At 43.6% G+C, this 22729-nt stretch overlaps 2 protein-coding genes across 6 annotated transcripts in view; one reads left to right on the forward strand and one right to left on the reverse strand.

Annotated features, from left to right (window-relative positions):
* The window catches only part of LOC115205852 (ATP-binding cassette sub-family F member 3), a 41001-nt gene extending 21617 nt beyond the window's left edge, over positions 1-19384 (forward strand). Inside the window, exons 2-21 of the mRNA XM_029772236.1 lie at positions 2918-3065; positions 3219-3295; positions 3535-3590; positions 3727-3824; positions 5002-5124; positions 5649-5915; positions 6051-6131; positions 7686-7745; positions 7836-7892; positions 8141-8163; positions 8344-8399; positions 9044-9244; positions 9528-9604; positions 9848-9892; positions 10055-10187; positions 13128-13216; positions 13328-13419; positions 14047-14179; positions 17791-17878; positions 18091-19384. Coding sequence (XP_029628096.1) covers positions 2918-3065; positions 3219-3295; positions 3535-3590; positions 3727-3824; positions 5002-5124; positions 5649-5915; positions 6051-6131; positions 7686-7745; positions 7836-7892; positions 8141-8163; positions 8344-8399; positions 9044-9244; positions 9528-9604; positions 9848-9892; positions 10055-10187; positions 13128-13216; positions 13328-13419; positions 14047-14179; positions 17791-17878; positions 18091-18249 — 2063 coding nt within the window. The 3' untranslated portion in view covers positions 18250-19384. The remainder of the gene's footprint in view (positions 1-2917; positions 3066-3218; positions 3296-3534; positions 3591-3726; positions 3825-5001; positions 5125-5648; positions 5916-6050; positions 6132-7685; positions 7746-7835; positions 7893-8140; positions 8164-8343; positions 8400-9043; positions 9245-9527; positions 9605-9847; positions 9893-10054; positions 10188-13127; positions 13217-13327; positions 13420-14046; positions 14180-17790; positions 17879-18090) is intronic.
* The window catches only part of LOC115205851 (protocadherin Fat 4), a 44927-nt gene continuing 41555 nt past the window's right edge, over positions 19358-22729 (reverse strand). For 4 of the 5 annotated variants that reach the window (XM_029772233.1, XM_029772234.1, XM_029772231.1 and 1 more), the window contains 2 exons: positions 22452-22595; positions 19358-22361 (listed from right to left, as the gene is read on the reverse strand). In XM_029772233.1, coding sequence (XP_029628093.1) covers positions 21010-22361; positions 22452-22595 — 1496 coding nt within the window. In that variant the 3' untranslated portion in view covers positions 19358-21009. The remainder of the gene's footprint in view (positions 22362-22451; positions 22596-22729) is intronic. The other variant, XM_029772232.1, reaches the window with a different exon arrangement.

Below are 22729 nucleotides of genomic sequence, written 5' to 3' on the forward strand. Positions count from 1 at the left end.
TCCCGCTAGCCATGATTGGCTGAGTTAATGAGTGTGATGGACATGCCGAGAGATGAGTTCGGATTGGTCTGCCATGTAGCACGCTTCTGTCTATAATATGAGCTGGTCAGTATGTGTAGGTAATCCTTTCTAACGTGGCTTTATGAAAGATATCAGGTAGTAGAACTGCGTAAGTTTTGCTCTCCACTTTCTGGAGGACCGAGTTTTGGAAATCATTGGAATTAGAGTATGATAGCTAAGGAGATGGAGAAAATTCTGGCGTTTTGATTGCAAATATGCAGACGGAGTCGGAAAGACCATGACATCCGTGACAGAGAGGGAGAAGCGTCCATCCATGTATACGGTAAAAGAGTCTAGCTAGCTACATTTTCAGATATTATACGTTTCTAAATTTGTCAGTCATTTTCATTTCAAGTTGAAGTGTATTGCTAGCTATCTAACGTTAGCTGCCAAGCTAGTTAATGTTACATGTTTGATCTGTGTAATAATATTATTTGTATCTCAGAGCCATTTGCATTGCCAGTTATATAGCCTAATGTTAGCTAGCTAACATTGAACCTGGTTGGTTAGCTACCTGCAGATTCATGCAGGGTAGTAACGTTATGAGTTTGGATTATGGTTCTTTGTTTAGCTAGCTACATGTCTATAAACAAAAGACTACACAATGCAAGTAACTATTTCAATAGAATGTTTATGATGTCATTGTGACAATTGTTGATAGACGTAGCTGGCAAATTCGTTCTGGCCATCTACTCCGATTTCAGAACACTCGTCTGAGTGTGCCAGAGCGCAGAATAACTGATGAATTTACGAACGCTCAACACCCGTTGAATATGGCCGGTGTCAGTAAATGTTGGAAAAAATGTTGGAAAAAAGCCAGCAGCACAGTTGCAGTAACCAACGCTCTGGAGAACATAAAAACAGCCTAACCAGCTCTGCTAGGGCGAGTAAAATGGTCAGTGAGCTGTCATTTGTGTCTGGAAGTAGCTAGCAAAAGTTAGCCAGTTAGCTTGGGTGCTTGACTGCTGTTGGTAGGTCAGAACGCTCTGATCAACCCTACTCCTCGGCCAGAGAGTACAGTGTGCCCTCTGAACGCTCCGACAGCAAAACACTGAATTTACAAACGTACAATCTGACCGCTCTGAGTTTATGAACGCCCAGAGCACATTCTGGCACTCCAGATTAAATTTACAAACACACCTGGAGTATAAGCCAGCCTTTAGTCTTGAAATCTTTGGTTGTTTAGTACATGGACTCACATGTGAATCCTTAAAGAGATGGGTGGGGCTAAAGCTTAGGAGAGTGTGAACGATGCTGAATGGGTGTAGACAAAGAAGAGCTCTCCAGTAGGTACCAAAACATTCAAGGGCCATTTTCACAAAAGTGAGGTTACAAATGTATCAAATTTCAAAGCAGAATTACTTTCCCATTGTTCCTCAGCTGTAGTGTATGATATACCATTTTCTAGCTCTGAGTCTCTACTTTTATTTTACTTTTACCGTCTTAGACGGAATTAAGGCGGTATGTTACAATTGGTAGTTAGTCGAGAGAGAGAGAGATCCCCCGAAACACAACCCTGCCAAGCCGCACTGCTTCTTGACGCACTGCTCGTTTAACCCGTAATCCAACTGCACCAATGTGTCGGAGGAAACACAGTACAGCTGGCGACCGAAATCGGCGTCCTTGGTTGCAACACTCACTACCGAGTTCCAAACTGCCGAGCAGCCGCACACAAGCCTAAGATCACCATGCGCAATGCCAAGCGTCGGCTTGAGTGGCGTACTCTGGAGCAATGGAAAAGCGTTCTCTGGCGTGATGAATCATGCTTCAACATGTGGCAGACCAACGGATGAATCTTGGTTTGGCGAATGCCAGGAGAACGCTACCTGCCCGAATGCATAGTGCCAACTGTAAAGTTTGGTGGAGGAGGAATAATGGTCTGGGGCTGTTCATGGTTCTGGCTAGACCCTTTAGTTCCACCTCATCGAACACCTTTGGGATGAATTGGAACGCCTAATCGCCCGACCTCACTAATGCTCTTGTATCTGAATGGAAGCAAGTCCTCGCAGCAATGTTCCCAACATCTAGTGGAAAGCCTTCCCAGTAAAGGCTGTTGAAGCAGCAAAGGGGCAGACTAACTCTGTATTAATGCCCATGATTTTGGAATGAGATGTTCGATAAGCAGGTGTCGACATACTTTTGGTCATGTAGTTAATCTGTTTTTTTGCATTGGATGCGTCTCAATCCACCGCATCTGCCTATGTCACACTTCTGCATCTGAGGTGAAAGATGTCAGCGCTAGAGAGGTGTCTGTCAGTCCATGAGATGTCCCAAAATTAGGTCTAATCACAAAATATGAGACTCACGAACACAAGCGTCTTGGGACGCGTCTGAAATCGGTACAGCCAATCTGAGAACTTCTGTCTGAAATGTTCGAACAGTTTGGGCTACACACTAATATCACCCATCTGTGCAAAAGTGAGACTCTTTTGCTCTAGGACTCCAACAGGCCTCACAAGACTCGTCTGGAGGTCACCTGGAATCAGTTGAAAACATTTTATGGAAGTACTGTATATAAGGAGACTGTTTAGTGACAAATACTTGTTAAAATAAATAAATAAACAATGTTTCCTGATCTTATATCTCTCAGATATAGGATAGACACTTAAGAACAAGCTTTCTTTAGATTTTGGGGGGGGACTATCTGTTGTTCCATGTAGTGAATCTGTTATTAAATGCACTAAGTCCCAAAATACATTTTTTATCAAATAATGTTTGTATATATTTTTTGATACTTGAAGGGATACCCAACCCCCCGCAAAAATAAGAATTGAATATCTTTCTGAATTTTCAATGGTTTTTGTAGAACCAACTGGAAATGGACATTTCTAAAATATATTTCTATCCTGTGTGATAGGTGTGTTGGACTGTGGAGGGGCGGAGTTTGAGGATGGAGAGGAAGTGTATGATGCGATTGGTGGGCTGCTGCAGGGTTCATCGGCTGACTGTAAAAACGAGGATGACATCCGGGACATCTGTCTGCAGATGTTCAACACTCTTAAACTGTAAGTGCAACAAACACACAAAACCTTAACACCCACCTCTTTCACAACCAGCGTCCAACACAAAGATGAACTAACTGCCACACACCAAAGGCTAATCATTTATGTAATTCGCTTGCTGATTCATCAAAAATATACTCATGTCTTTTCCATCAGGAGTAACGGCCATGCCGCTTCAAAGCAAGTGCTGCTCGACACTCCGGTGCAGTTGTCTCAGATATCTGCAGAGTGTGGTAAGTCTGCAGGGGACTTAGGTCTTGCGCTTTGTTGTCAGCTTTACGGTCCAGTATACAGATGTGTATATGTAGCGATGTATACGTTTGATATTTATTGTGGTAGCCTGTAATTTTCTATCTACTGTAGCCTTCCTATTTTCTCTACCCTTCCTACCCCCTCTCCCATGTCTTTTTAATATCCTCACTGACTTATTGATGCATCTCATTCCACTCCTGTCTTTCCCCTCTCGTCTCAGTATCTGCCACTAACGATGTCCAAGGGATCTGGATGATGAAGAGGGGCCAGAATACAGTAAAGTATTTTTTTGTTGCATCGTATCTTCTTGTGTATTATGTTCTTTGTCTAAGCTACAGGGCTGACTTGGACCTATGTTTTTCTCCTGTCAACTTCATCGACTTTGTCTTCTTCCACACACACACCACCTCAGACTGTGGACGCGAGGAAGCTAGAGAAGGCCGAAGCCAAGCTGAAGCAAAAACAAGGGAGGAGGAATGAACGGGATTCGCAAAAAACAACTAGTCCACTGTGAGTTTCATGCGCTTTTCATCTACACCCGAAGACTATGCAAACAGTTTATCATTGGCAGTGGTGGGAAAAGTACCCAATTGTCATACTTGAGTAAAAGTAAAGATACGTTAATTGAAAATGAATCAAGTAAAATTGAAAATCACCCCCTAAAATACTACTTGAACTCTGAAGCATTTATTTGGGCTGCAATTTGTGAGGCTGATAACTCTAATGAACTTATCCTCTGCAGCAGAGATAACTCTGGGTCTTCCTTTCCTGTAGTGGACCACATGAGAGACAGTTTCATCATAGCGCTTGATGGTTTTTGCGACAGTACTTGAAGAAACTTTCAAAGTTCTTGAAATGTTCCGTATTGACTGAACTTCATGTCTTAATGATGGACTGTCGTTTCTCTTTGCTTATTTGAGCTGTTCTTGCCATAATAAGGACTTGGTCTTTTACCAAATAGGGCTATCTCCTGTATACCACCCCTACCTTGTCCCAACACAACTGTTTGGCTCAAACGCATTAAGAAGGAAAGAAATTCCACAAATGTACTTTTAAGAAGGCACACCTGTTAATTGAAATACATTCCAGGTGACTACCTCATGAAGCTGGTTGGGAGAATGCTAATAGTGTGCAAAGCTGTCATCAACGCAAGGGGTGGTTACTTTGAAGAATCTCAAATATAAAATATATTTTGATTTGTTTAACATTTTTTTGGTTACTACATGTGTTATTTCATAGTTTTGATGTCTTCACTATTATTCTACAATGTAGAAAATAGTAAAAAAAAAAAAAAAAACCTGCAATGAGTAGGTGTCCAACATTTTTACTGGTACTGTATATAAGTACAAAATACCCCCAAAAAACGACTTTAGTACTTAAAAGTGTGTTTTCTCTAAGTACTTTATACCACTGATCATTGGTTTGGTATTGTGACAGCAAAAATACAGATTTCTGTTCACCGATGTATGATGAAGTTCGGTTACAGTGTCAGAGTGAAATAACTTGGACTGATGTTTCACCTCTGCCTGTCTGTCATTCCTCTGTCTCTCTTCCACTGTCTTTCTGTACTCATTCTCTCTACTTCTATCTCATTTGTCTCCTTCTGGTTCCCTCTGTCTATTTCTCCCTCTCCCTCTGTCTGTCTCACTCTGTCCTTGTCCGCTCTGCCTACCTCTGTTTGTCTCAGGGTACTGGAGGAGGCATCAGCCAGCCAGGCCAGTAGCAAAAAGGACAGTCGCGTTGACTTGTCCGGGAAGAATCGCACCTACGACATCCGCATCGAGAACTTTGACGTGTCGTTTGGCGAGCGGTGAGGGGTTCACTCTTAAGCTGCGTCCCAAATGGCACCACTTCTCTATTAAGTGCAGTACTTCTGACCAGGGCCAATAGGGATCTGGTCCAAAGTACCGCGCTATATAGGGAATACGGTTCCATTTGGGATGAAGCCATACCCACTCATTCTCCTACTATATCCAGCGCTGGAGCAAGTGGTTCATTCTAATTAGCATCATTCAATGCTGTGTTAGCTAGACACCGTTTCCACCAGTATTTACCTGCTATTTCAAATGAGTTGATGTGGTTATGATAGTTACTTTCTGCAAATTACTTACAAAAATTCAACTACCTGAAATCAAATGGTGTGTAGGAGTGCTTGTTTAAATGAATGGAAAACTGAGTAAATCATAGGTTATTCCTGTGTAATTACCCTTTTATTATTTGTTATTTAATACCAGACAGCGAGAGAGCGACAAAGAGAGTAGGAGAGAGACAGACATTTAAGTCTGAACCGTAAAGCAATATGCAAGCACATTGTCTCTCTCTCTGATTTTCCAGGTCCTTGCTGCAGGGAGCGGAGCTGTCTCTGTCGACAGGTCGCCGCTACGGCCTGATTGGCCGCAACGGCCTGGGGAAGACCACGCTACTGAAGATGCTGGCGAGCCGCAGCCTGCGCGTCCCCGCCCACATCACGATCCTGCACGTGGAGCAGGAGGTCGCTGGCGATGACACAGGGGCGCTGCAGAGCGTGCTTGAGAGCGACACAGTCCGGGAGGGGCTCCTGACGGAGGAACGCCTGCTGAATGCGCGCATCGCCAACGGAACGTACGTCAGTCTTACTTTAGAAGGAGTCAATACTGGCAGCCTTGGCAGATTTAAATGTTTTTGCAGGATATTTACACTTTTGGGTTTGAAACTGCACCAGTCACTAAACCTGCAGTTTATTCTATTCCATGTTAGTGCTGAAGGAATGGAGACTGTTCGACTGTCGGAGATCTATGCTAAACTGGAGGAGATTGAAGCAGACAAAGCACCTGCCCGGTAAAGAGCCACACTAAACATGTCTGTACATAATGTCATATCTGTGTTTACCTTACATTAACAGCGTATTTAGATATATACATAATGTCATATCTGTGTTTACCTTACATTAACAGTGTATTTAGATATATACATAATGTCATATCTGTGTTTACCTTACATTAACAGCGTATTTAGATATATACATAATGTCATATCTGTGTTTACCTTACATTAGCAGTGTATTTAGATATGTACATAATGTCATATCTGTGTTTACCTTACATTAGCAGTGTATTTAGATATATACATAATGTCATATCTGTGTTTACCTTACATTAGCAGTGTATTAATGTCATATCTGTGTTTACCTTACATTAGCAGTGTATTTAGATATGTACATAATGTCATATGTGTTTACCTTACATTAGCAGTGTATTAATGTCATATCTGTGTTTACCTTACATTAACAGTGTATTTAGATATATACATAATGTCATATCTGTGTTTACCTTACATTAGCAGTGTATTTAGATATATACATAATGTCATATCTGTGTTTACCTTACATTAACAGCGTATTTAGATATGTACATAATGTCATATCTGTGTTTACCTTACATTAACAGCGTATTTAGATATATACATAATGTCATATCTGTGTTTACCTTACATTAGCAGTGTATTTAGATATATACATAATGTCATATCTGTGTTTACCTTACATTAGCAGTGTATTTAGATATATACATAATGTCATATCTGTGTTTACCTTACATTAACAGTGTATTTAGATATATACATAATGTCATATCTGTGTTTACCTTACATTAACAGTGTATTTAGATATATACATAATGTCATATCTGTGTTTACCTTACATTAACAGTGTATTTAGATATATACATAATGTCATATCTGTGTTTACCTTACATTAACAGCGTATTTAGATATATACATAATGTCATATCTGTGTTTACCTTACATTAGCAGTGTATTAATGTCATATCTGTGTTTACCTTACATTAGCAGTGTATTTAGATATATACATAATGTCATATCTGTGTTTACCTTACATTAACAGCATATTTAGATATATACATAATGTCATATCTGTGTTTACCTTACATTAACAGTGTATTTAGATATATACATAATGTCATATCTGTGTTTACCTTACATTAACAGTGTATTTAGATATGTACATAATGTCATATCTGTGTTTACCTTACATTAACAGTGTATTTAGATATGTACATAATGTCATATCTGTGTTTACCTTACATTAGCAGTATATTTAGATATGTACATAATGTCATATCTGTGTTTACCTTACATTAGCAGTGTATTAATGTCATATCTGTGTTTACCTTACATTAGCAGTGTATTTAGATATATACATAATGTCATATCTGTGTTTACCTTACATTAACAGCGTATTTAGATATGTACATAATGCCATTGGTGTGTATACTGTACAACAGATGACTGCACTTTGCAGTATAATTGTAGCAAGAGTCTATGCATGTTCTGGTTTGATGATTGTTTACTGTTTCTCTCCTCTCTTTTTTACAGTGCTTCAATCATCCTATGTGGTTTAGGTTTTTCTCCCAAAATGCAAACGCTGACAACCAAGTAAGTTGCTGTCTGTCTGTGTGTGTGTCTGTGTGGGTGCGTGCGTGTGTGTGCAAAATTAACTGATCTCTCTCTGTGTTATCTTCACAGGGAGTTTTCTGGAGGGTGGCGAATGAGATTAGCTCTGGCTAGAGCTCTCTTCGCCAAGTGAGTCTCTGCTTGTCACTTTTATCCAAAGGACAGTCTTCCCAATTAAAATACAAGGACAGAGATTATATAATAATATTTCTGTACATTTCTAAATCTCCAATGAGCTATTTCCTGAATCTCAATGTATTATAGACCATCAATTCAATAGACAGATTATCAAGACAGAAATGTGGCTCTGCTAAATATTCTAAAGCTAGCTTCAAGTCTCTAAATAATGTATATATTTGTATTGTATCTCCTTTTAGGCCTGATCTTTTGTTACTTGATGGTGAGTGATTTAACCACATGAAGTATTTTTTTTGATCAGTTCAATGGTGTCCAGCAGTCAGCGCAAACACCCTCTGACTGACTGTTGGTCTGTCTGTCTGTCTGTCTGTCTGTCTGTCTGTCTGTCTGTCTGTCTGTCTGTCTGTCTGTCTGTCTGTCTGTCTGTCTGTTTGTTTCTCAGAGCCCACCAACATGTTGGATGTCCGAGCCATTCTTTGGCTGGAGAATTACCTGCAGGTAGGTTACTCCTGCTTACCGAATCCAATTCAGTCCCTTTAAAAGCATTGGATTGGTGAAAGCGCAGGCAAGCATGGACAATAGGGACTTTCTACCATATTTCTTACCCCAATCCAGGGCAAGGGGCGTGAATGAGTGTACATTTCAGAGAGAAGGGTAGAAAATAGGAGCATACGTTAAATTGTTTAATTTCCAGAATGTGCTGGGTAATTCAACTTTTGCCTCTGTGGGTGTCCTTGAGACAAAAGGGGTCCTCTACATTGGCAAGGGACACACCTGCTCACGCTCATGAGCCAAGCATACATGGTTAGCCTCAAATGGATTGTGTTGTATCACGAGTTAGGAAATTGCGAACACTCAAGCCAAAATGTGACTTTAAGGTTGTGTCCCAATAATATTTCCCTTCTCCTGAAGTGTGCACTCATTCAGTACTACTACAAATCTAAAGACATTGGATTAGTGGAGGCATGGGCTAGCTGGAGTTACCACCATATTTCTTCTACCACTTATTTCCTTTCAAATCACTAAATGGAAGTGAATGAATGCACACTTTGGGTGGAAGGATAGATAATTGTGACATAGCTAAAGCAAGAGCAACAAGTTCAACTTCCATATGGCCTGTTTAACTCCTCCACCCCCCACAGACCTGGCAGACCACCATCCTGGTGGTGTCCCACGACCGGAACTTCCTCAACGCCGTGGTGACTGACATCATCCACCTGCACTCGCAGCGGCTGGAGAGTTACCGCGGCGACTACGAGAACTTTGTCAAGACCAAAGAGGACCGCCTGAAGAACCAGCAGAGGGAGTACGAAGCCCAGTTTCAGTACAGAGAGCACATCCAGGTTAGGAACCCACACACTGGCCTACACACACACATACACAGTCCTGAACACACACATTTTCTCTCACATTGAGTTATGCACATACAAACTAAAAGGCCTATGGCAAATGTAATAACAATGCACTTTCTAAGCATTTGTCTTTGCTGATTAGTGTGTTTATTTTATATGATCTTGAAATGCCAAACGTATCAACATCTTGCTAAATACTTATTAGATTATATATTATAGTATCTTATTACTATACATTATAATCGTGGATTGATTACCTCCCTCTGTGTGCCAGGTGTTTATCGACCGGTTCAGATACAACGCCAACAGAGCGGCACAGGTGCAGAGTAAACTGAAACTGTTAGAAAAACTGTGAGTAACCATCTATTTCAAAATAAGATGTTTCACGCACCCCACCCTGCTTTCTCTCTTGTAGTGCTCCCTGGGAATTACAACCTGAAAGTCCAATTCATTGTAAAGGATAACTTCCGTCTTGCACATGCATGATGACCTCTGCGTGTTTGTTTGCCTGTGCACAGGGGAATGGTCATTGTAAAGAATATCTATTGTTGTCGTCCATTCATTCCCTCGTTGCTCTTCTCTTGTCTCCTGAAGGCCTGAACTCAAACCCCTGGAGAAGGAAACCGAAGTCACCTTAAAGTAAGAGACTGCTCCTCCTGTCCCGAATGAAGTCTGCTTTCAATTCTCATATTAATCTGAGCGCTAACGTGTGTGTGTGTGTGTGTGTGTGTGTGTGTGTGTGTGTGTGTGTGTGTGTGTGTGTGTGTGTGTGTGTGTGTGTGTGCTTGCATCTGTCCACAGGTTCCCTGATAACTTTGAGAAGCTGTCTCCCCCGGTGCTCCAGTTGGATGAGGTGGAGTTCTACTATAACACTGACCAGCGCCTCTTCACACAGCTGTCTGTGTCTGCAGACCTGGAGTCTCGCATCTGCATCGTACGTATTAATCACACAGCTGTCTGTGTCTGCAGACCTGGAGTCTCGCATCTGCATCGTACGTATCAATCACACAGCTGTCTGTGTCTGCAGACCTGGAGTCTCGCATCTGCATCGTACGTATTAATCACACAGCTGTCTGTGTCTGCAGACCTGGAGTCTCGCATCTGCATCGCACGTATTAATCACACAGCTGTCTGTGTCTGCAGACCTGGAGTCTCACATCTGCATCGTACGTATTAATCACACAGCTGTCTGTGTCTGCAGACCTGGAGTCTCGCATCTGCATCGTACGTATTAATCACACAGCTGTCTGTGTCTGCAGACCTAGAGTCTCGCATCTGCATCGTACGTATTAATCACACAGCTGTCTGTGTCTGCAGACCTGGAGTCTCGCATCTGCATCGTACGTATTAATCACACAGCTGTCTGTGTCTGCAGACCTGGAGTCTCGCATCTGCATCGTACGTATTAATCACACAGCTGTCTGTGTCTGCAGACCTGGAGTCTCGCATCTGCATCGTACGTATTAATCACACAGCTGTCTGTGTCTGCAGACCTGGAGTCTCGCATCTGCATCGTACGTATTAATCACACAGCTGTCTGTGTCTGCAGACCTGGAGTCTCGCATCTGCATCGCACGTATTAATCACACAGCTGTCTGTGTCTGCAGACCTGGAGTCTCGCATCTGCATCCTACGTATTAATCACACAGCTCTCAATCCTGATGACCAGTTCTAAATCACATGCACTGCTAATAGTTAGGGATGCACCTGATGACTAGTTCTAAATCACATGCACTAGTAATACACTGCTCAAAAAAATAAAGGGAACACTAAAATAACACATCCTAGATCTGAATGAATGAAATAATCTTATTGAATACTTTTTTTCTTTACATAGTTGAATGTGCTGACAACAAAATCACACAAAAATAATCAATGGAAATCCAATTTATCATCCCATGGAGGTCTGGATTTGGAGTCACACTCAAAATTAAAGTGGAAAACCACACTACAGGCTGATCCAACTTTGATGTAATGTCCTTAAAACAAGTCAAAATGAGACTCAGTAGTGTGTGTGGCCTCCACGTGCCTGTATGACCTCCCTACAACGCCTGGGCATGCTCCTGATGAGGTGGCGGATGGTCTCCTGAGGGATCTCCTCCCAGACCTGGACTAAAGCATCCGCCAACTCCTGGACAGTCTGTGGTGCAACGTGGCGTTGGTGGATGGAGCGAGACATGATGTCCCAGATGTGCTCAATTGGATTCAGGTCTGGGGAACGGGCGGGACAGTCCATAGCATCAATGCCTTCCTCTTGCAGGAACTGCTGACACACTCCAACCACATGAGGTCTAGCATTGTCTTGCATTAGGAGGAACCCAGGGCCAACCGCACCAGCATATGGTCTCACAAGGGGTCTGAGGATCTCATCTCGGTACCTAATGGCAGTCAGGCTACCTCTGGCGAGCACATGGAGGGCTGTGCGGCCCCCCAAACAAATGCCACCCCACACCATGACTGACCCACCGCCAAACCGGTCATGCTGGAGGATGTTGCAGGCAGCAGAACGTTCTCCACGGCGTCTCCAGACTCTGTCACGTCTGTCACATGTGCTCAGTGTGAACCTGCTTTCATCTGTGAAGAGCACAGGGCGACAGTGGCGAATTTGCCAATCTTGGTGTTCTCTGGCAAATGCCAAACGTCCTGCACGGTGTTGGGCTATAAGCACAACCCCCACCTGTGGACGTCGGGCCCTCATTACCACCCTCATGGAGTCTGTTTCTGACCGTTTGAGCAGACACATGCACATTTGTGGCCTGCTGGAGGTCATTTTGCAGGGCTCTGGCAGTGCTCCTCCTGCTCCTCCTTGCACAAAGGCGGAGGTAGCGGTCCTGCTGCTGGGTTGTTGCCCTACTACGGCCTCCTCCACGTCTCCTGATGTACTGGCCTGTCTCCTGGTAACGCCTCCATGCTCTGGACACTACGCTGACAGACACAGCAAACCTTGCCACAGCTCGCATTGATGTGCCATCCTGGGTGAGCTGCACTACCTGAGCCACTTGTGTGGGTTGTAGACTCCGTCTCATGCTACCACTAGAGTGAAAGCACAACAGCATGTGAAATTTATTGTCAATCAGTGTTGCTTCCTAAGTGGACAGTTTGATTTCACAGAAGTGTGATTGACTTGGAGTTACATTGTGTTGTTTAAGTGTTCCCTTTATTTTTTTGAGCAGTGTAGTTAGGGATGGACCTGATGACTAGTTCTAAATCACATGCACTGCTAATAGTTTGGGATGGACCTGATGACTAGTTCTAAATCACATGCACTGCTAATAGTTAGGGATGGACCTGATGACTAGTTTTAAATCACATGCACTGCTAATAGTTTGGGATGGACCTGATGACCAGTTCTAAATCACATGCACTGCTAATAGTTAGGGATGGACCTGATGACTAGTTTTAAATCACATGCACTGCTAATAGTTAGGGATGGACCTGATGACTAGTTCTAAATCACATGCACTGCTAATAGTTAGGGATGCACCTGATGACTAGTTCTAAATCACATGCACTGCTAATAGTTTGGGATGCACCTGATGACTAGTTCTAAATCACATGCACTGCTAATAGTTTGGGATGCACCGATGTGATAATTCTGGGCTGATGCCAATATTTTCTTTGCAATATCGACTGATTCAGATATTTTTTCATTTTATGGCCCTTTTAAATGTCCTAGCACAGATAGGAAGTGCAACAACGTATCTATGTTCATAAGGCCAGTAAGAACATATCTTTGTCCCCACATCGGGTCAATATGGTCACTGATATATTGTGCATCCATTAATATTGTACACTTCCACAGACAATGCTCTGTGCAACCTTCCAACTGCTAAAGTAGTACCTACAGTCTCTTGTCTCTCTCTCTCTCTCTCAGGTGGGTGAGAACGGGGCGGGTAAATCCACCATGCTCAAGCTACTGATGGGAGAGTTAACGCCTGTCAACGGCATCAGACACGCCCATCGGTGAGGTTCCATGCTTGACGTCAGCCATATTCCTCTGCTGCTAGTATGTCTCGGTGGGAGTGGGTGCGTGCAGGGAAGTAAACAACAGCTTTATTTCCCTTTCTCGATCAGGAACCTGAAGATCGGTTATTTCAGTCAGCACCACGTGGATCAACTGGACCTCAACGTGTGTTCAATTGAGCTCCTACTCAACAAATTCCCAGGTGACCACCACCACCAAAACATACCAATACTGATCATTATCAAAGCATTGGCTGTGTTCATTAGGCACCAAATGCAAAGGAAACTGATTGGAACAGGACTACCTGGACTTTGTCCAATAAGAAATGTCCCGTTTTTTTCCGTTGCGTGCCCTAATGAACACGACCCTGGTGGTTGTTACGAATCCCTATGGCGGGTTAGATGACAACGTCACGAAAACAATGCGTTCGCTTCAATGGGGCAAAAGGCAGTGTGTTGTGATTCTGGACAGCCAGATGGCTAGCAACAATGACAAGAAGCTGCCATGTGAGGAATGGTTGGTTGCTCGTTTCAGCTAGTTTTATCTTGTTCTTGATACCATGTCTTGTTTTGAGGTGTATTTTTTTTTATAGGTGTTTTAACTGATGGTGATATGGCTGAGATTCGCTAGCTAGCTAACCAAGAACTGTAAAGATGTATTTGAGAGACAAGTGCTATTTATGTTTTCAATAAACATGGAGACTAATTATAATTGACATTCTGGCAACAGTCTAAGCCAACCCTGTCTGTTTTGGTCCATGTTGCTTAATAACCAACCCATCTATAGCCTGCAGTCTTTGTCATCTGTAACCCCTTTTTGTCCCTCCCAGGTCGTAACGAGGAGGAGTACAGACACCAGCTGGGTGGCTATGGGATAACAGGGGAGCTGGCAACTCGGCCAGTGGCCAGTTTGTCAGGAGGGCAGAAGAGCCGGGTTGCCTTCGCTCAGATGACAATGCCTTGGTAATGCCTTTTACTACACTCCATGGCCGCAAAATTTTACACAGGATTGTCATATTGTAGTAGTAAACTGGTTTTAGTTAAGTTGGAAAAACGTCCTTGTACGAGCAGTGTATAGCCTCCAGACCATGACGTTTAGTAATGGCATTGTAACCAGGTTAGCCCGCTGGGTTACATTTCTCTATCCTTCAGATGTTAAACCGACTCTGCTCACTCAAGAACCCATGGTAGTTGTTGCAAGAGTAGGGATGTTAACCCGTGTCCGGGCTAAATTCCCTGTTGGCCCCTCTTACCACCACAGCCACCTAATCATCATCCCCAGCCTCCAATTGGCTTGTTCAACCTCTCCTCTCCCCTGTAACTCATCCCCAGGTCGTTGCTGTAACAATTTGTTTTCAACCAACTTACCTTGTAAATAAGAAATATATTGTACATCTGTCAAACTGCCTTGATAACACTAGGAACAGAACACTATTCATTTTGAGAAGTGACAACACTAGGAACAGAACTGGAGGGAGAGGACATGAGAGAACGCTATTCATTTTGAGAAGTGATAACACTAGGAACAGAACTGGTTGGAGAAGACAGAACGCTATTCATTTTGAGAAGTGATAACACTAGGAACAGAACTGGTTGGAGAAGACAGAACGCTATTCATTTTGAGAAGTGATAACACTAGGAACAGAACTGGTTGGAGAAGACAGAGAACGCTATTCATTTTGAGAAGTGATAACACTAGGAACAGAACTGGTTGGAGAAGACAGAGAACGCTATTCATTTTGAGAAGTGATAACACTAGGAACAGAACTGGTTGGAGAAGACAGAGAACGCTATTCATTTTGAGAACTGATAACACTAGGAACAGAACTGGTTGGAGAAGACAGAGAACGCTATTCATTTTGAGAAGTGATAACACTAGGAACAGAACTGGTTGGAGAAGACAGAGAACGCTATTCATTTTGAGAACTGATAACACTAGGAACAGAACTGGAGGGAACGCTATTCATTTTGAGAAGTGATAACACTAGGAACAGAACTGGAGAGAGAGGACATGAGAGAACGCTATTCATTTTGAGAAGTGTCAAGAACCTAATGATGAGATGGTTATAATCAGTCTTGAGATTTGTTATTATTAGGATTGCCGGCATCAAAGCACCCCTAATAAAATGGTCGGAGTAGCTCAATGCCCGGTTGGTAACAAAATGTATAGTTTGGCAACATCACTACTCGAACACCAACAACTGCACCAATTGGCCTATAGGTGGCGCTGTATTACGTATTTAAAGTCTAAAGCTCAGCCCCACTGCCCCGTTTGACGTACAACCACAAAATTAGGCATATCAGTGTTTCTCGTCACAAGGAACACATTTTCCTCAAGGACCCATGAGGTCCGCCATATTGAATTTTTCGCCATATTGGATTTTTTATCACATCATAAAATCTTCACATGAACCAGTAAACGACTCAAAACTCAGAATGTATGCTCATCATATCAGTCTCTAATAAGTTTGAGAAAAGCGGTACATCAAGATGGAAGAGAAAATGGCCTACTTTGTAAAAAATCTTGTCTTCGCTCTATCACCTTGTAACTGATTTAGGGTCTTGACGACACTAGTAGGAAGGTGTATTTCAAAACAGGTGTTGAGATATATATATATATATATATACACACACACACACAGTGAGGGTGAAAAAGTATTTGATCCCCTGCTGATTTTCTACGTTTGCCCACTGACAAAGAAATGATCAGTCTATAATTATAATGGTAGGTTTATTTGAACAGTGAGAGACTGAATAACAACAACAAAATCCAGAAAAACGCATGTCAAAAATGTTATAAAATGATTTGCAATAAGTATGAAATAAGTATGAAATAAGTATTTGACCCCCTCTCAATCAGAAAGATTTCTGGCTCCCAGGTGTCTTTTATACAGGTAACGAGCTGAGATTAGGAGCACACTCTTAAAGGGAGTGCTCCTAATCTCAGCTTGTTACCTGTAAAAGAGACACCTGTCCACAGAAGCAATCAATCAATCAGATTCCAAACTGTCCACCGTGGCCAAGACCAAAGAGCTCTCCAAGGATGTCAGGGACAAGATTGTAGACCTACACAAGGCTGAAATGGGCTACAAGACCATCGCCAAGCAGCTTGGTGAGAAGGTGACAACAGTTGGTGCGATTATTCGCAAATGGAAGAAACACAAAAGAACTGTCAATCTCCCTCGGCCTGGGGCTCCATGCAAGATCTCACCTTGTGGAGTTGCAATGATCATGAGAACTGTGAGGAATCAGCCCAGAACTACACGGGAGGATCTTGTCAATGATCTCAAGGCAGCTGGGACCATAGTCACCAAGAAAACAATTGGTAACACACTACGCCGTGAAGGACTAAAATCCTGCAGCGCCCGCAAGGTCTCCCTGCTCAAGAAAGCACATATACATGCCCGTCTGAAGTTTGCCAATGAACATCTGAATGATTCAGAGGACAACTGGGTGAAAGTGTTGTGGTCAGATGAGACCAAAATGGAGCTCTTTGGCATCAACTCAACTCGCCGTGTTTAGAGGAGGAGGAATGCTGCCTATGACCCCAAGAACACCATCCCCACCGTCAAACATGGAGGTGGAAACATTATGCTTTGTGGGTGTTTTTCTGCTAGGGGACAGGACAACTTCACCGCATCAAAGGGACGATGGACGGGACCATGTACCGTCAAATCTTGGGTGAGAACCTCCTTCCCTCAGCCAGGGCATTGAAAATGGGTCGTGGATGGGTATTCCATTATGACAATGACCCAAAACACACGGCCAAGGCAACAAAGGAGTGGCTCAAGAAGAAGCACATTAAGGTCCTGGAGTGGCCTAGCCAGTCTCCAGACCTTAATACCATAGAAAATCTGTGGAGGGAGCTGAAGGTTCGAGTTGCCAAACGTCAGCCTCGAAACCTTAATGACTTAGAGAAGATCTGCAAAGAGGAGTGGGACAAAATCCCTCCTGAGATGTGTGCAAACCTGGTGGCCAACTACAAGAAACGTCTGACCTCTGATTGCCAACAAGGGTTTTGCCACCAAGTACTAAGTCATGTTTTGCAGAGGGGTCAAATACTTATTTCCCTCATTAAAATGCACATCAGTTTATAACATTTTTGACATGTGTTTTTCTGGATTATTTTGTTGTTATTCGGTCTCTCACTGTTCAAATAAACCTACCGTTAAAATTATAGACTGATCATTTCTTTGTAAGTGGGCAAACGTACAAGATCAGCAGGGGATCAAATACTTTTCCCCCTCACCCATATATATATATATATATATATAAAAATGGAAGCAACAAGCAATTCAATTGTGAACCTCAAACAGCTAGCATTTTTGCTAATGCTAAAACGATTTTTCAATTCTTCACATTAAGTCTGGAGATTTGGCGACTACAGTGTTTGTTAGTCCCTACAAATTTGCAAGGGAATAATTGCTACGTCAAACAGCCACTTCATGGCGCTATAAATAATGTACTATTATATTTTGTGAACACTTGCATGTAGTACATGTACAAGGATGTATAATGCTTCAATGCAGCCATCTCTTTGTATCTCTTACTCACTTTTTCTCTTTCTCTCTCAGCCCCAACTTCTATATCCTTGACGAGCCAACCAATCACCTGGACATGGAAACGATTGAGGCTCTAGCGAAAGCGCTCAACAAATTCAAAGTAAGCTTGTTTCACTGTAAGTCCTTGAGAAAATGTCCTTTATTTATCAGTAGAGTAAATCTGGAGAAACTGTAATTCATGGATCGGTTTTCTTTAAACAGCCTCTATAAGCTTATTTTGGCCATCTCTAGCTAACAATCAATGGAAGTAATAGCACTTGAACACAGTTTTAATGTGCGTTCATACCCTTTTTAACTCTATCTTCTCCTCAGGGTGGAGTGGTACTTGTCTCTCATGACGAGCGTCTGATCCGGCTCGTGTGCAGAGAGCTGTGGGTTTGTGAGCACGGGAACGTGCGGCGAGTGGAGGGGGGCTTCGACGAGTACCGGGATATCTTGCAAGAACAGTTCCGCAAGGAGGGCTACCTGTGAGGGGCAGCTCACCCATTACGCCAACTATGACAGTCATGCCAAGTTGCCAATTGACTTCAATAACCTAAAGCCCCCCCACTCTTCACTTCCTGACTGCCAATCATCATCCTCAGGGGGAGAACTGAGTTTAACTGGCTACTGTCCCGGCATCCTCTCTGCTCCCCCACACTACCGTTTTCGTTTTGTTTGTGATTTAGCAGACAAGTTTTAGGGTACATGGAGGGTACAAAATCTGTCCACATGGAATGTCGATTGCGTGTGTACTCCAAAACTGCTCCGGCCTCGCCACTCCCAACCTTCCTGATCATAATAGTTTGAGCTGGTTTGGTTCACTTAACAACAAGGAGGATATTCCATCCTGTGAAGGTGGGGGTGTTGTACCCTTTAACTGTAACCCCATGTGGGCAGCCTTCTTGGAATAACGCTACATCCTTTTAGCTCTCATTAATATCCGTGAAGGAATGAATATGTACATGGATTTTTTTTTCTCCATTTCTTCATCCATGTTGAATATGTGTGGGATTGAGTGAGAGAGAGGATACATTTTAAGTGATATGGGATGATGTTTCTCCTGAACATGTGTGTTCGTGATGGAGAGGGATCATCTCTTAATCAGTGGAACCTGGGGCTGAGCTGAAATGGCACCTTGTTCCCTACATTGTGCTGTATTTTGGGAACTAGCCAAAAGTGCACCATAGCGTCATTTCAGACACCCCTGGTCGTGTTCATTGGGCATCAAACAGAAGAAAACAGTCTGAAATGGAGGGACTACGTGGACTTGTTCAATAAGAAACACTCCTTTTCTATTCCAAATGTTTTCTGTTGCGTTCCCTAATGAACACGATCCTGGAAACATCCATATGTGTTAGCATGGGAACCCACCAGCACAACAACTTGTACAACAGCAGAAGCTGGCTCCAGGTCTCTTGGGAAGAAGCAGCAGTATCTCCAAGTAAAGAGGGGTATTATTATAAATAAATATATATATATATATATATACACACATCTTGAAGAAAATGATCAGAATAAAAAAACGAAATTCCTTCTGCTTCAACGTTATCGTTAACTTATAAATAGCTGTTTAAAGAACTATTCAATCATAACACCATGCTAATAAAAAAGCTTTAATCATCCATTTGCCAGGTCTGATGTTCTGCTCTCTCTGCTATTGTTCAACTAACACCATGCAACTTGACTTTATTATTTTTGACAAAGTGGACCGCGTTTCATAACAATCTAGAGAAGATCTATGGATAGAGTCCATATCCAAGCGACAGAAAACACTCAAATAATATAAATGTTTTGTGAAAATTGTAAACGGATGCTTAATCATTCACAGGTTGAGTTCATAAAGGAGTGGACTGTGCGTGTGTATGGTGCCATACAGATTTGTCGATTACTTCAGAGCTCTCTACAGATTGGCGTACCTATAGAAAGTAGAGCTAGTCAGCTCTCTACAGATTGGCGTACCTATAGAAAGTAGAGCTAGTCAGCTCTCTACAGATTGGCGTACCTATAGAAAGTAGAGCTAGTCAGCTCTCTACACATTGGCGTACCTATAGAAAGTAGAGCTAGTCAGCTGTCTACAGATTGGCGTACCTATAGAAAGTAGAGCTAGTCAGCTCTACAGATTGGCGTACCTATAGAAAGTAGAGCTAGTCAGCTTTCTACAGATTGGCGTACCTATAGAAAGAAGAGCTAGTCAGCTTTCTACAGATTGGCGTACCTATAGAAAGTAGAGCTAGTCAGCTCTACAGATTGGCGTACCTATAGAAAGTAGAGCTAGTCAGCTCTCTACAGATTGGCGTACCTATAGAAAGTAGAGCTAGTCAGCTTTCTACAGATTGGCGTACCTATAGAAAGTAGAGCTAGTCAGCTCTCTACAGATTGGCGTACCTATAGAAAGTAGAGCTAGTCAGCTCTCTACAGATTGGCGTACCTATAGAAAGTAGAGCTCGTCATTTGACACTGGGGGGGGGGGGTGTTTATCTGGCCCGGGTTACCCCAGTGGGAGGAGTTTGAATTGGGTGAAAGGTGACTGAGCCAGGTACCCCGCTATGGCCAATGGGAAAGTCAGCTCAAAACAAAAGTGACATAATTAAGCACATGGAGTGATGCGTAGGATTATGTGATTGTTGAGTTAACGCTTTATCTGCCTTCAAAATTAAAACTAGTGTATTTTCTGGCAAAGAGATGTATGTTTCTGGACGATGCACCATGCTGCCTTGTTGACAACATGACCGAGCTGCGCAGATTACTGTTAGATCTGAGAAGGGTGCTCCTCCCTCCCAGCTTTCGCCCAATGATGTGACGGGCCGTTGCTCGGGTCAACGTAATAAAACTCCCTCAATGTAAAGAACAGTAGCCCTGGTGCTGAACTGTTTCTGCGTTCAACTGCACTGTTGCCTATTAAAATGAGACAAATGTAAATCCGAAACAGACTAACCAAATGGAAGATAAACAACACAATGATGCACAGCTATGAGTGAACATGAGAAAAACGTGAAACTATTTCAATGCAACAGTCAGTAAAAATAAATGGGTGGGATAGGATGTTTGAGAGCATTGCATTACAATATAAATATAGTCATTCTGCATACAGTACATTCTGTTGTCCACAATACTGTCAACACACTTTGCCATGAATGTACTTTACCCTCAATTACGATGCAAACTCTTTCCCTGGCACAGCTCTTACAATGAAACAATCTTTACCATAATTCTTGTACATTTTCAAATCCATTTTCTTTTCATGACCTGTCATATGATCTCCTCCAGATCGCTTTGCCCATCCCAGTCAGGTGGTTGTTCCATTGGCAGCCCTGCTATGTCCTCAAACACTGGGGTGTAGGTGTCGAAACACACACACATGTTCAGGAGCTGCTCCCAGTGTTGAGGGGAATCACCAGAGTCAGCCGTCCTAGTCCTGTACTGGGCCTGAGAGGGGGGCACAGGGTCTCTAAATGGGGAAGGGACAGGCAGGCTCTCTGCTGGTTCTCTGTGGGTGCGGGTGGTGATCAGTGTCCGCTCCCGTAACAAGCCCTGGGCGCTTAGTAGAGAGAAGTCCCTGTCAAAGTCGACCTCTGAGCAGGTAAAGGAGCTGTGGGTGTTGCTGTCTGAGGAACTGTCCATCCCTCTGTTTATCCCTCTGGTAGCTCTGCCAGGTCTGGGCCATTGAGCCAGCTGATGTAACTGAACACCCACAGGGCTGTTCAGCTTCCTCACCTCCTCCACAGAGAGACACTGAGGAGGACCCCTCAGCCCTGGCACTACCAACCTCCCGGGGAAGCGCTGCTCTTCATCTACCTGGCTCAGCGGCCCACTGGCCATACCACATCCTACGTCTCTGGAGACTCTTTGGTCAGGGTGTGTCAGGGGCCTCTGCCACAGCTCCACTGGCCTCTCTCTGTCATCTGGATTTGGGGAGCCTGGCATTTTCTTCTGACATCCCCTCAATCCTCCCCTCACTCCAGTCTCTGTCCTCTCCCAATCTGTGTTGTGGAGAGACCCAGTGAGCCTCAGAGAGCCAGTGTCTATCTCGTAGTATTCCAGCTCCTCACTGTGTCCACCAGCCTCCACACCTGGCCTGGCTGTACTGTAGCCGTCCTGGACAGCCTCCCTCGGTTTGTCTGCCCGGATCAGGTCAGGTGGCTTCCCTCTCACCGCAGGTACAGAACTAGTGGTCCTCGGGCCTTCAAAACAAAACGCTCCGTTGTCCGTCCCTTCCTCTCCACGTTGCGGTGAGCCACTGTCAGCCTGACGCTTCTGTGGCCAGTGGCAGCAGGCGTTAGCATTGCATCTCCCCAGGCAGAGGAACACACCCAGGCAGAGGAGGAAGGAGGTGACGGGGAGAACCACGCCGATGACCCACAGAGGAGCGGAGGGGCCCCTGAGGGCCTCCTGATCAGAACACACTGCTGCTCCTCCCCGGAAGTCCTCTGGTGGAGGGGAGGAGCAGAGTTCACAGGAGCCAGCCGTGAGGCAGATACAGGAGCTGTTCCTAGTGCCAGCCGAGCCACCGCAGGCTGGAGCAGTGGGACAGGGCAGAGAGAGGCAAGGTAGACTGGCGTTGGTGGGGACATCCTCAGGGCAAGTGGTGGAAATACAGGAGCCTGGATGTACCAGAGGAAATGTGTGTTACAGTATGGACAGGTAAGAGGAGCCTATCTGTTAGATTTAATGTGTGTGTGTCAGTGACTCACATGAGGGAACACAGGAGCCTGGGGACTCGCAGCTGGACTGAAGCAGGGTAGAACTGGGCCAAACCTCCACTATCAGACTGTAGCCACTGACTGGCAGGAAATGGCCATTGTATCGGACATACTCCACACAACCAGAGAACCCTACTGAGGGGAGACAGAGGAAACATACTTGCCTGATCCCAAAACTTTCCCCTAGCTGCTAACCCCCTAGGTAGCTGTGTAGATTTTTAAAAAAACTGGATGTAAATCAATATGGTATGATTGCTCCACTTTGCCTT

The sequence above is a fragment of the Salmo trutta genome, chromosome 13, assembly GCF_901001165.1.
Source record: "Salmo trutta chromosome 13, fSalTru1.1, whole genome shotgun sequence".
Taxonomy (NCBI): domain Eukaryota; kingdom Metazoa; phylum Chordata; class Actinopteri; order Salmoniformes; family Salmonidae; genus Salmo; species Salmo trutta.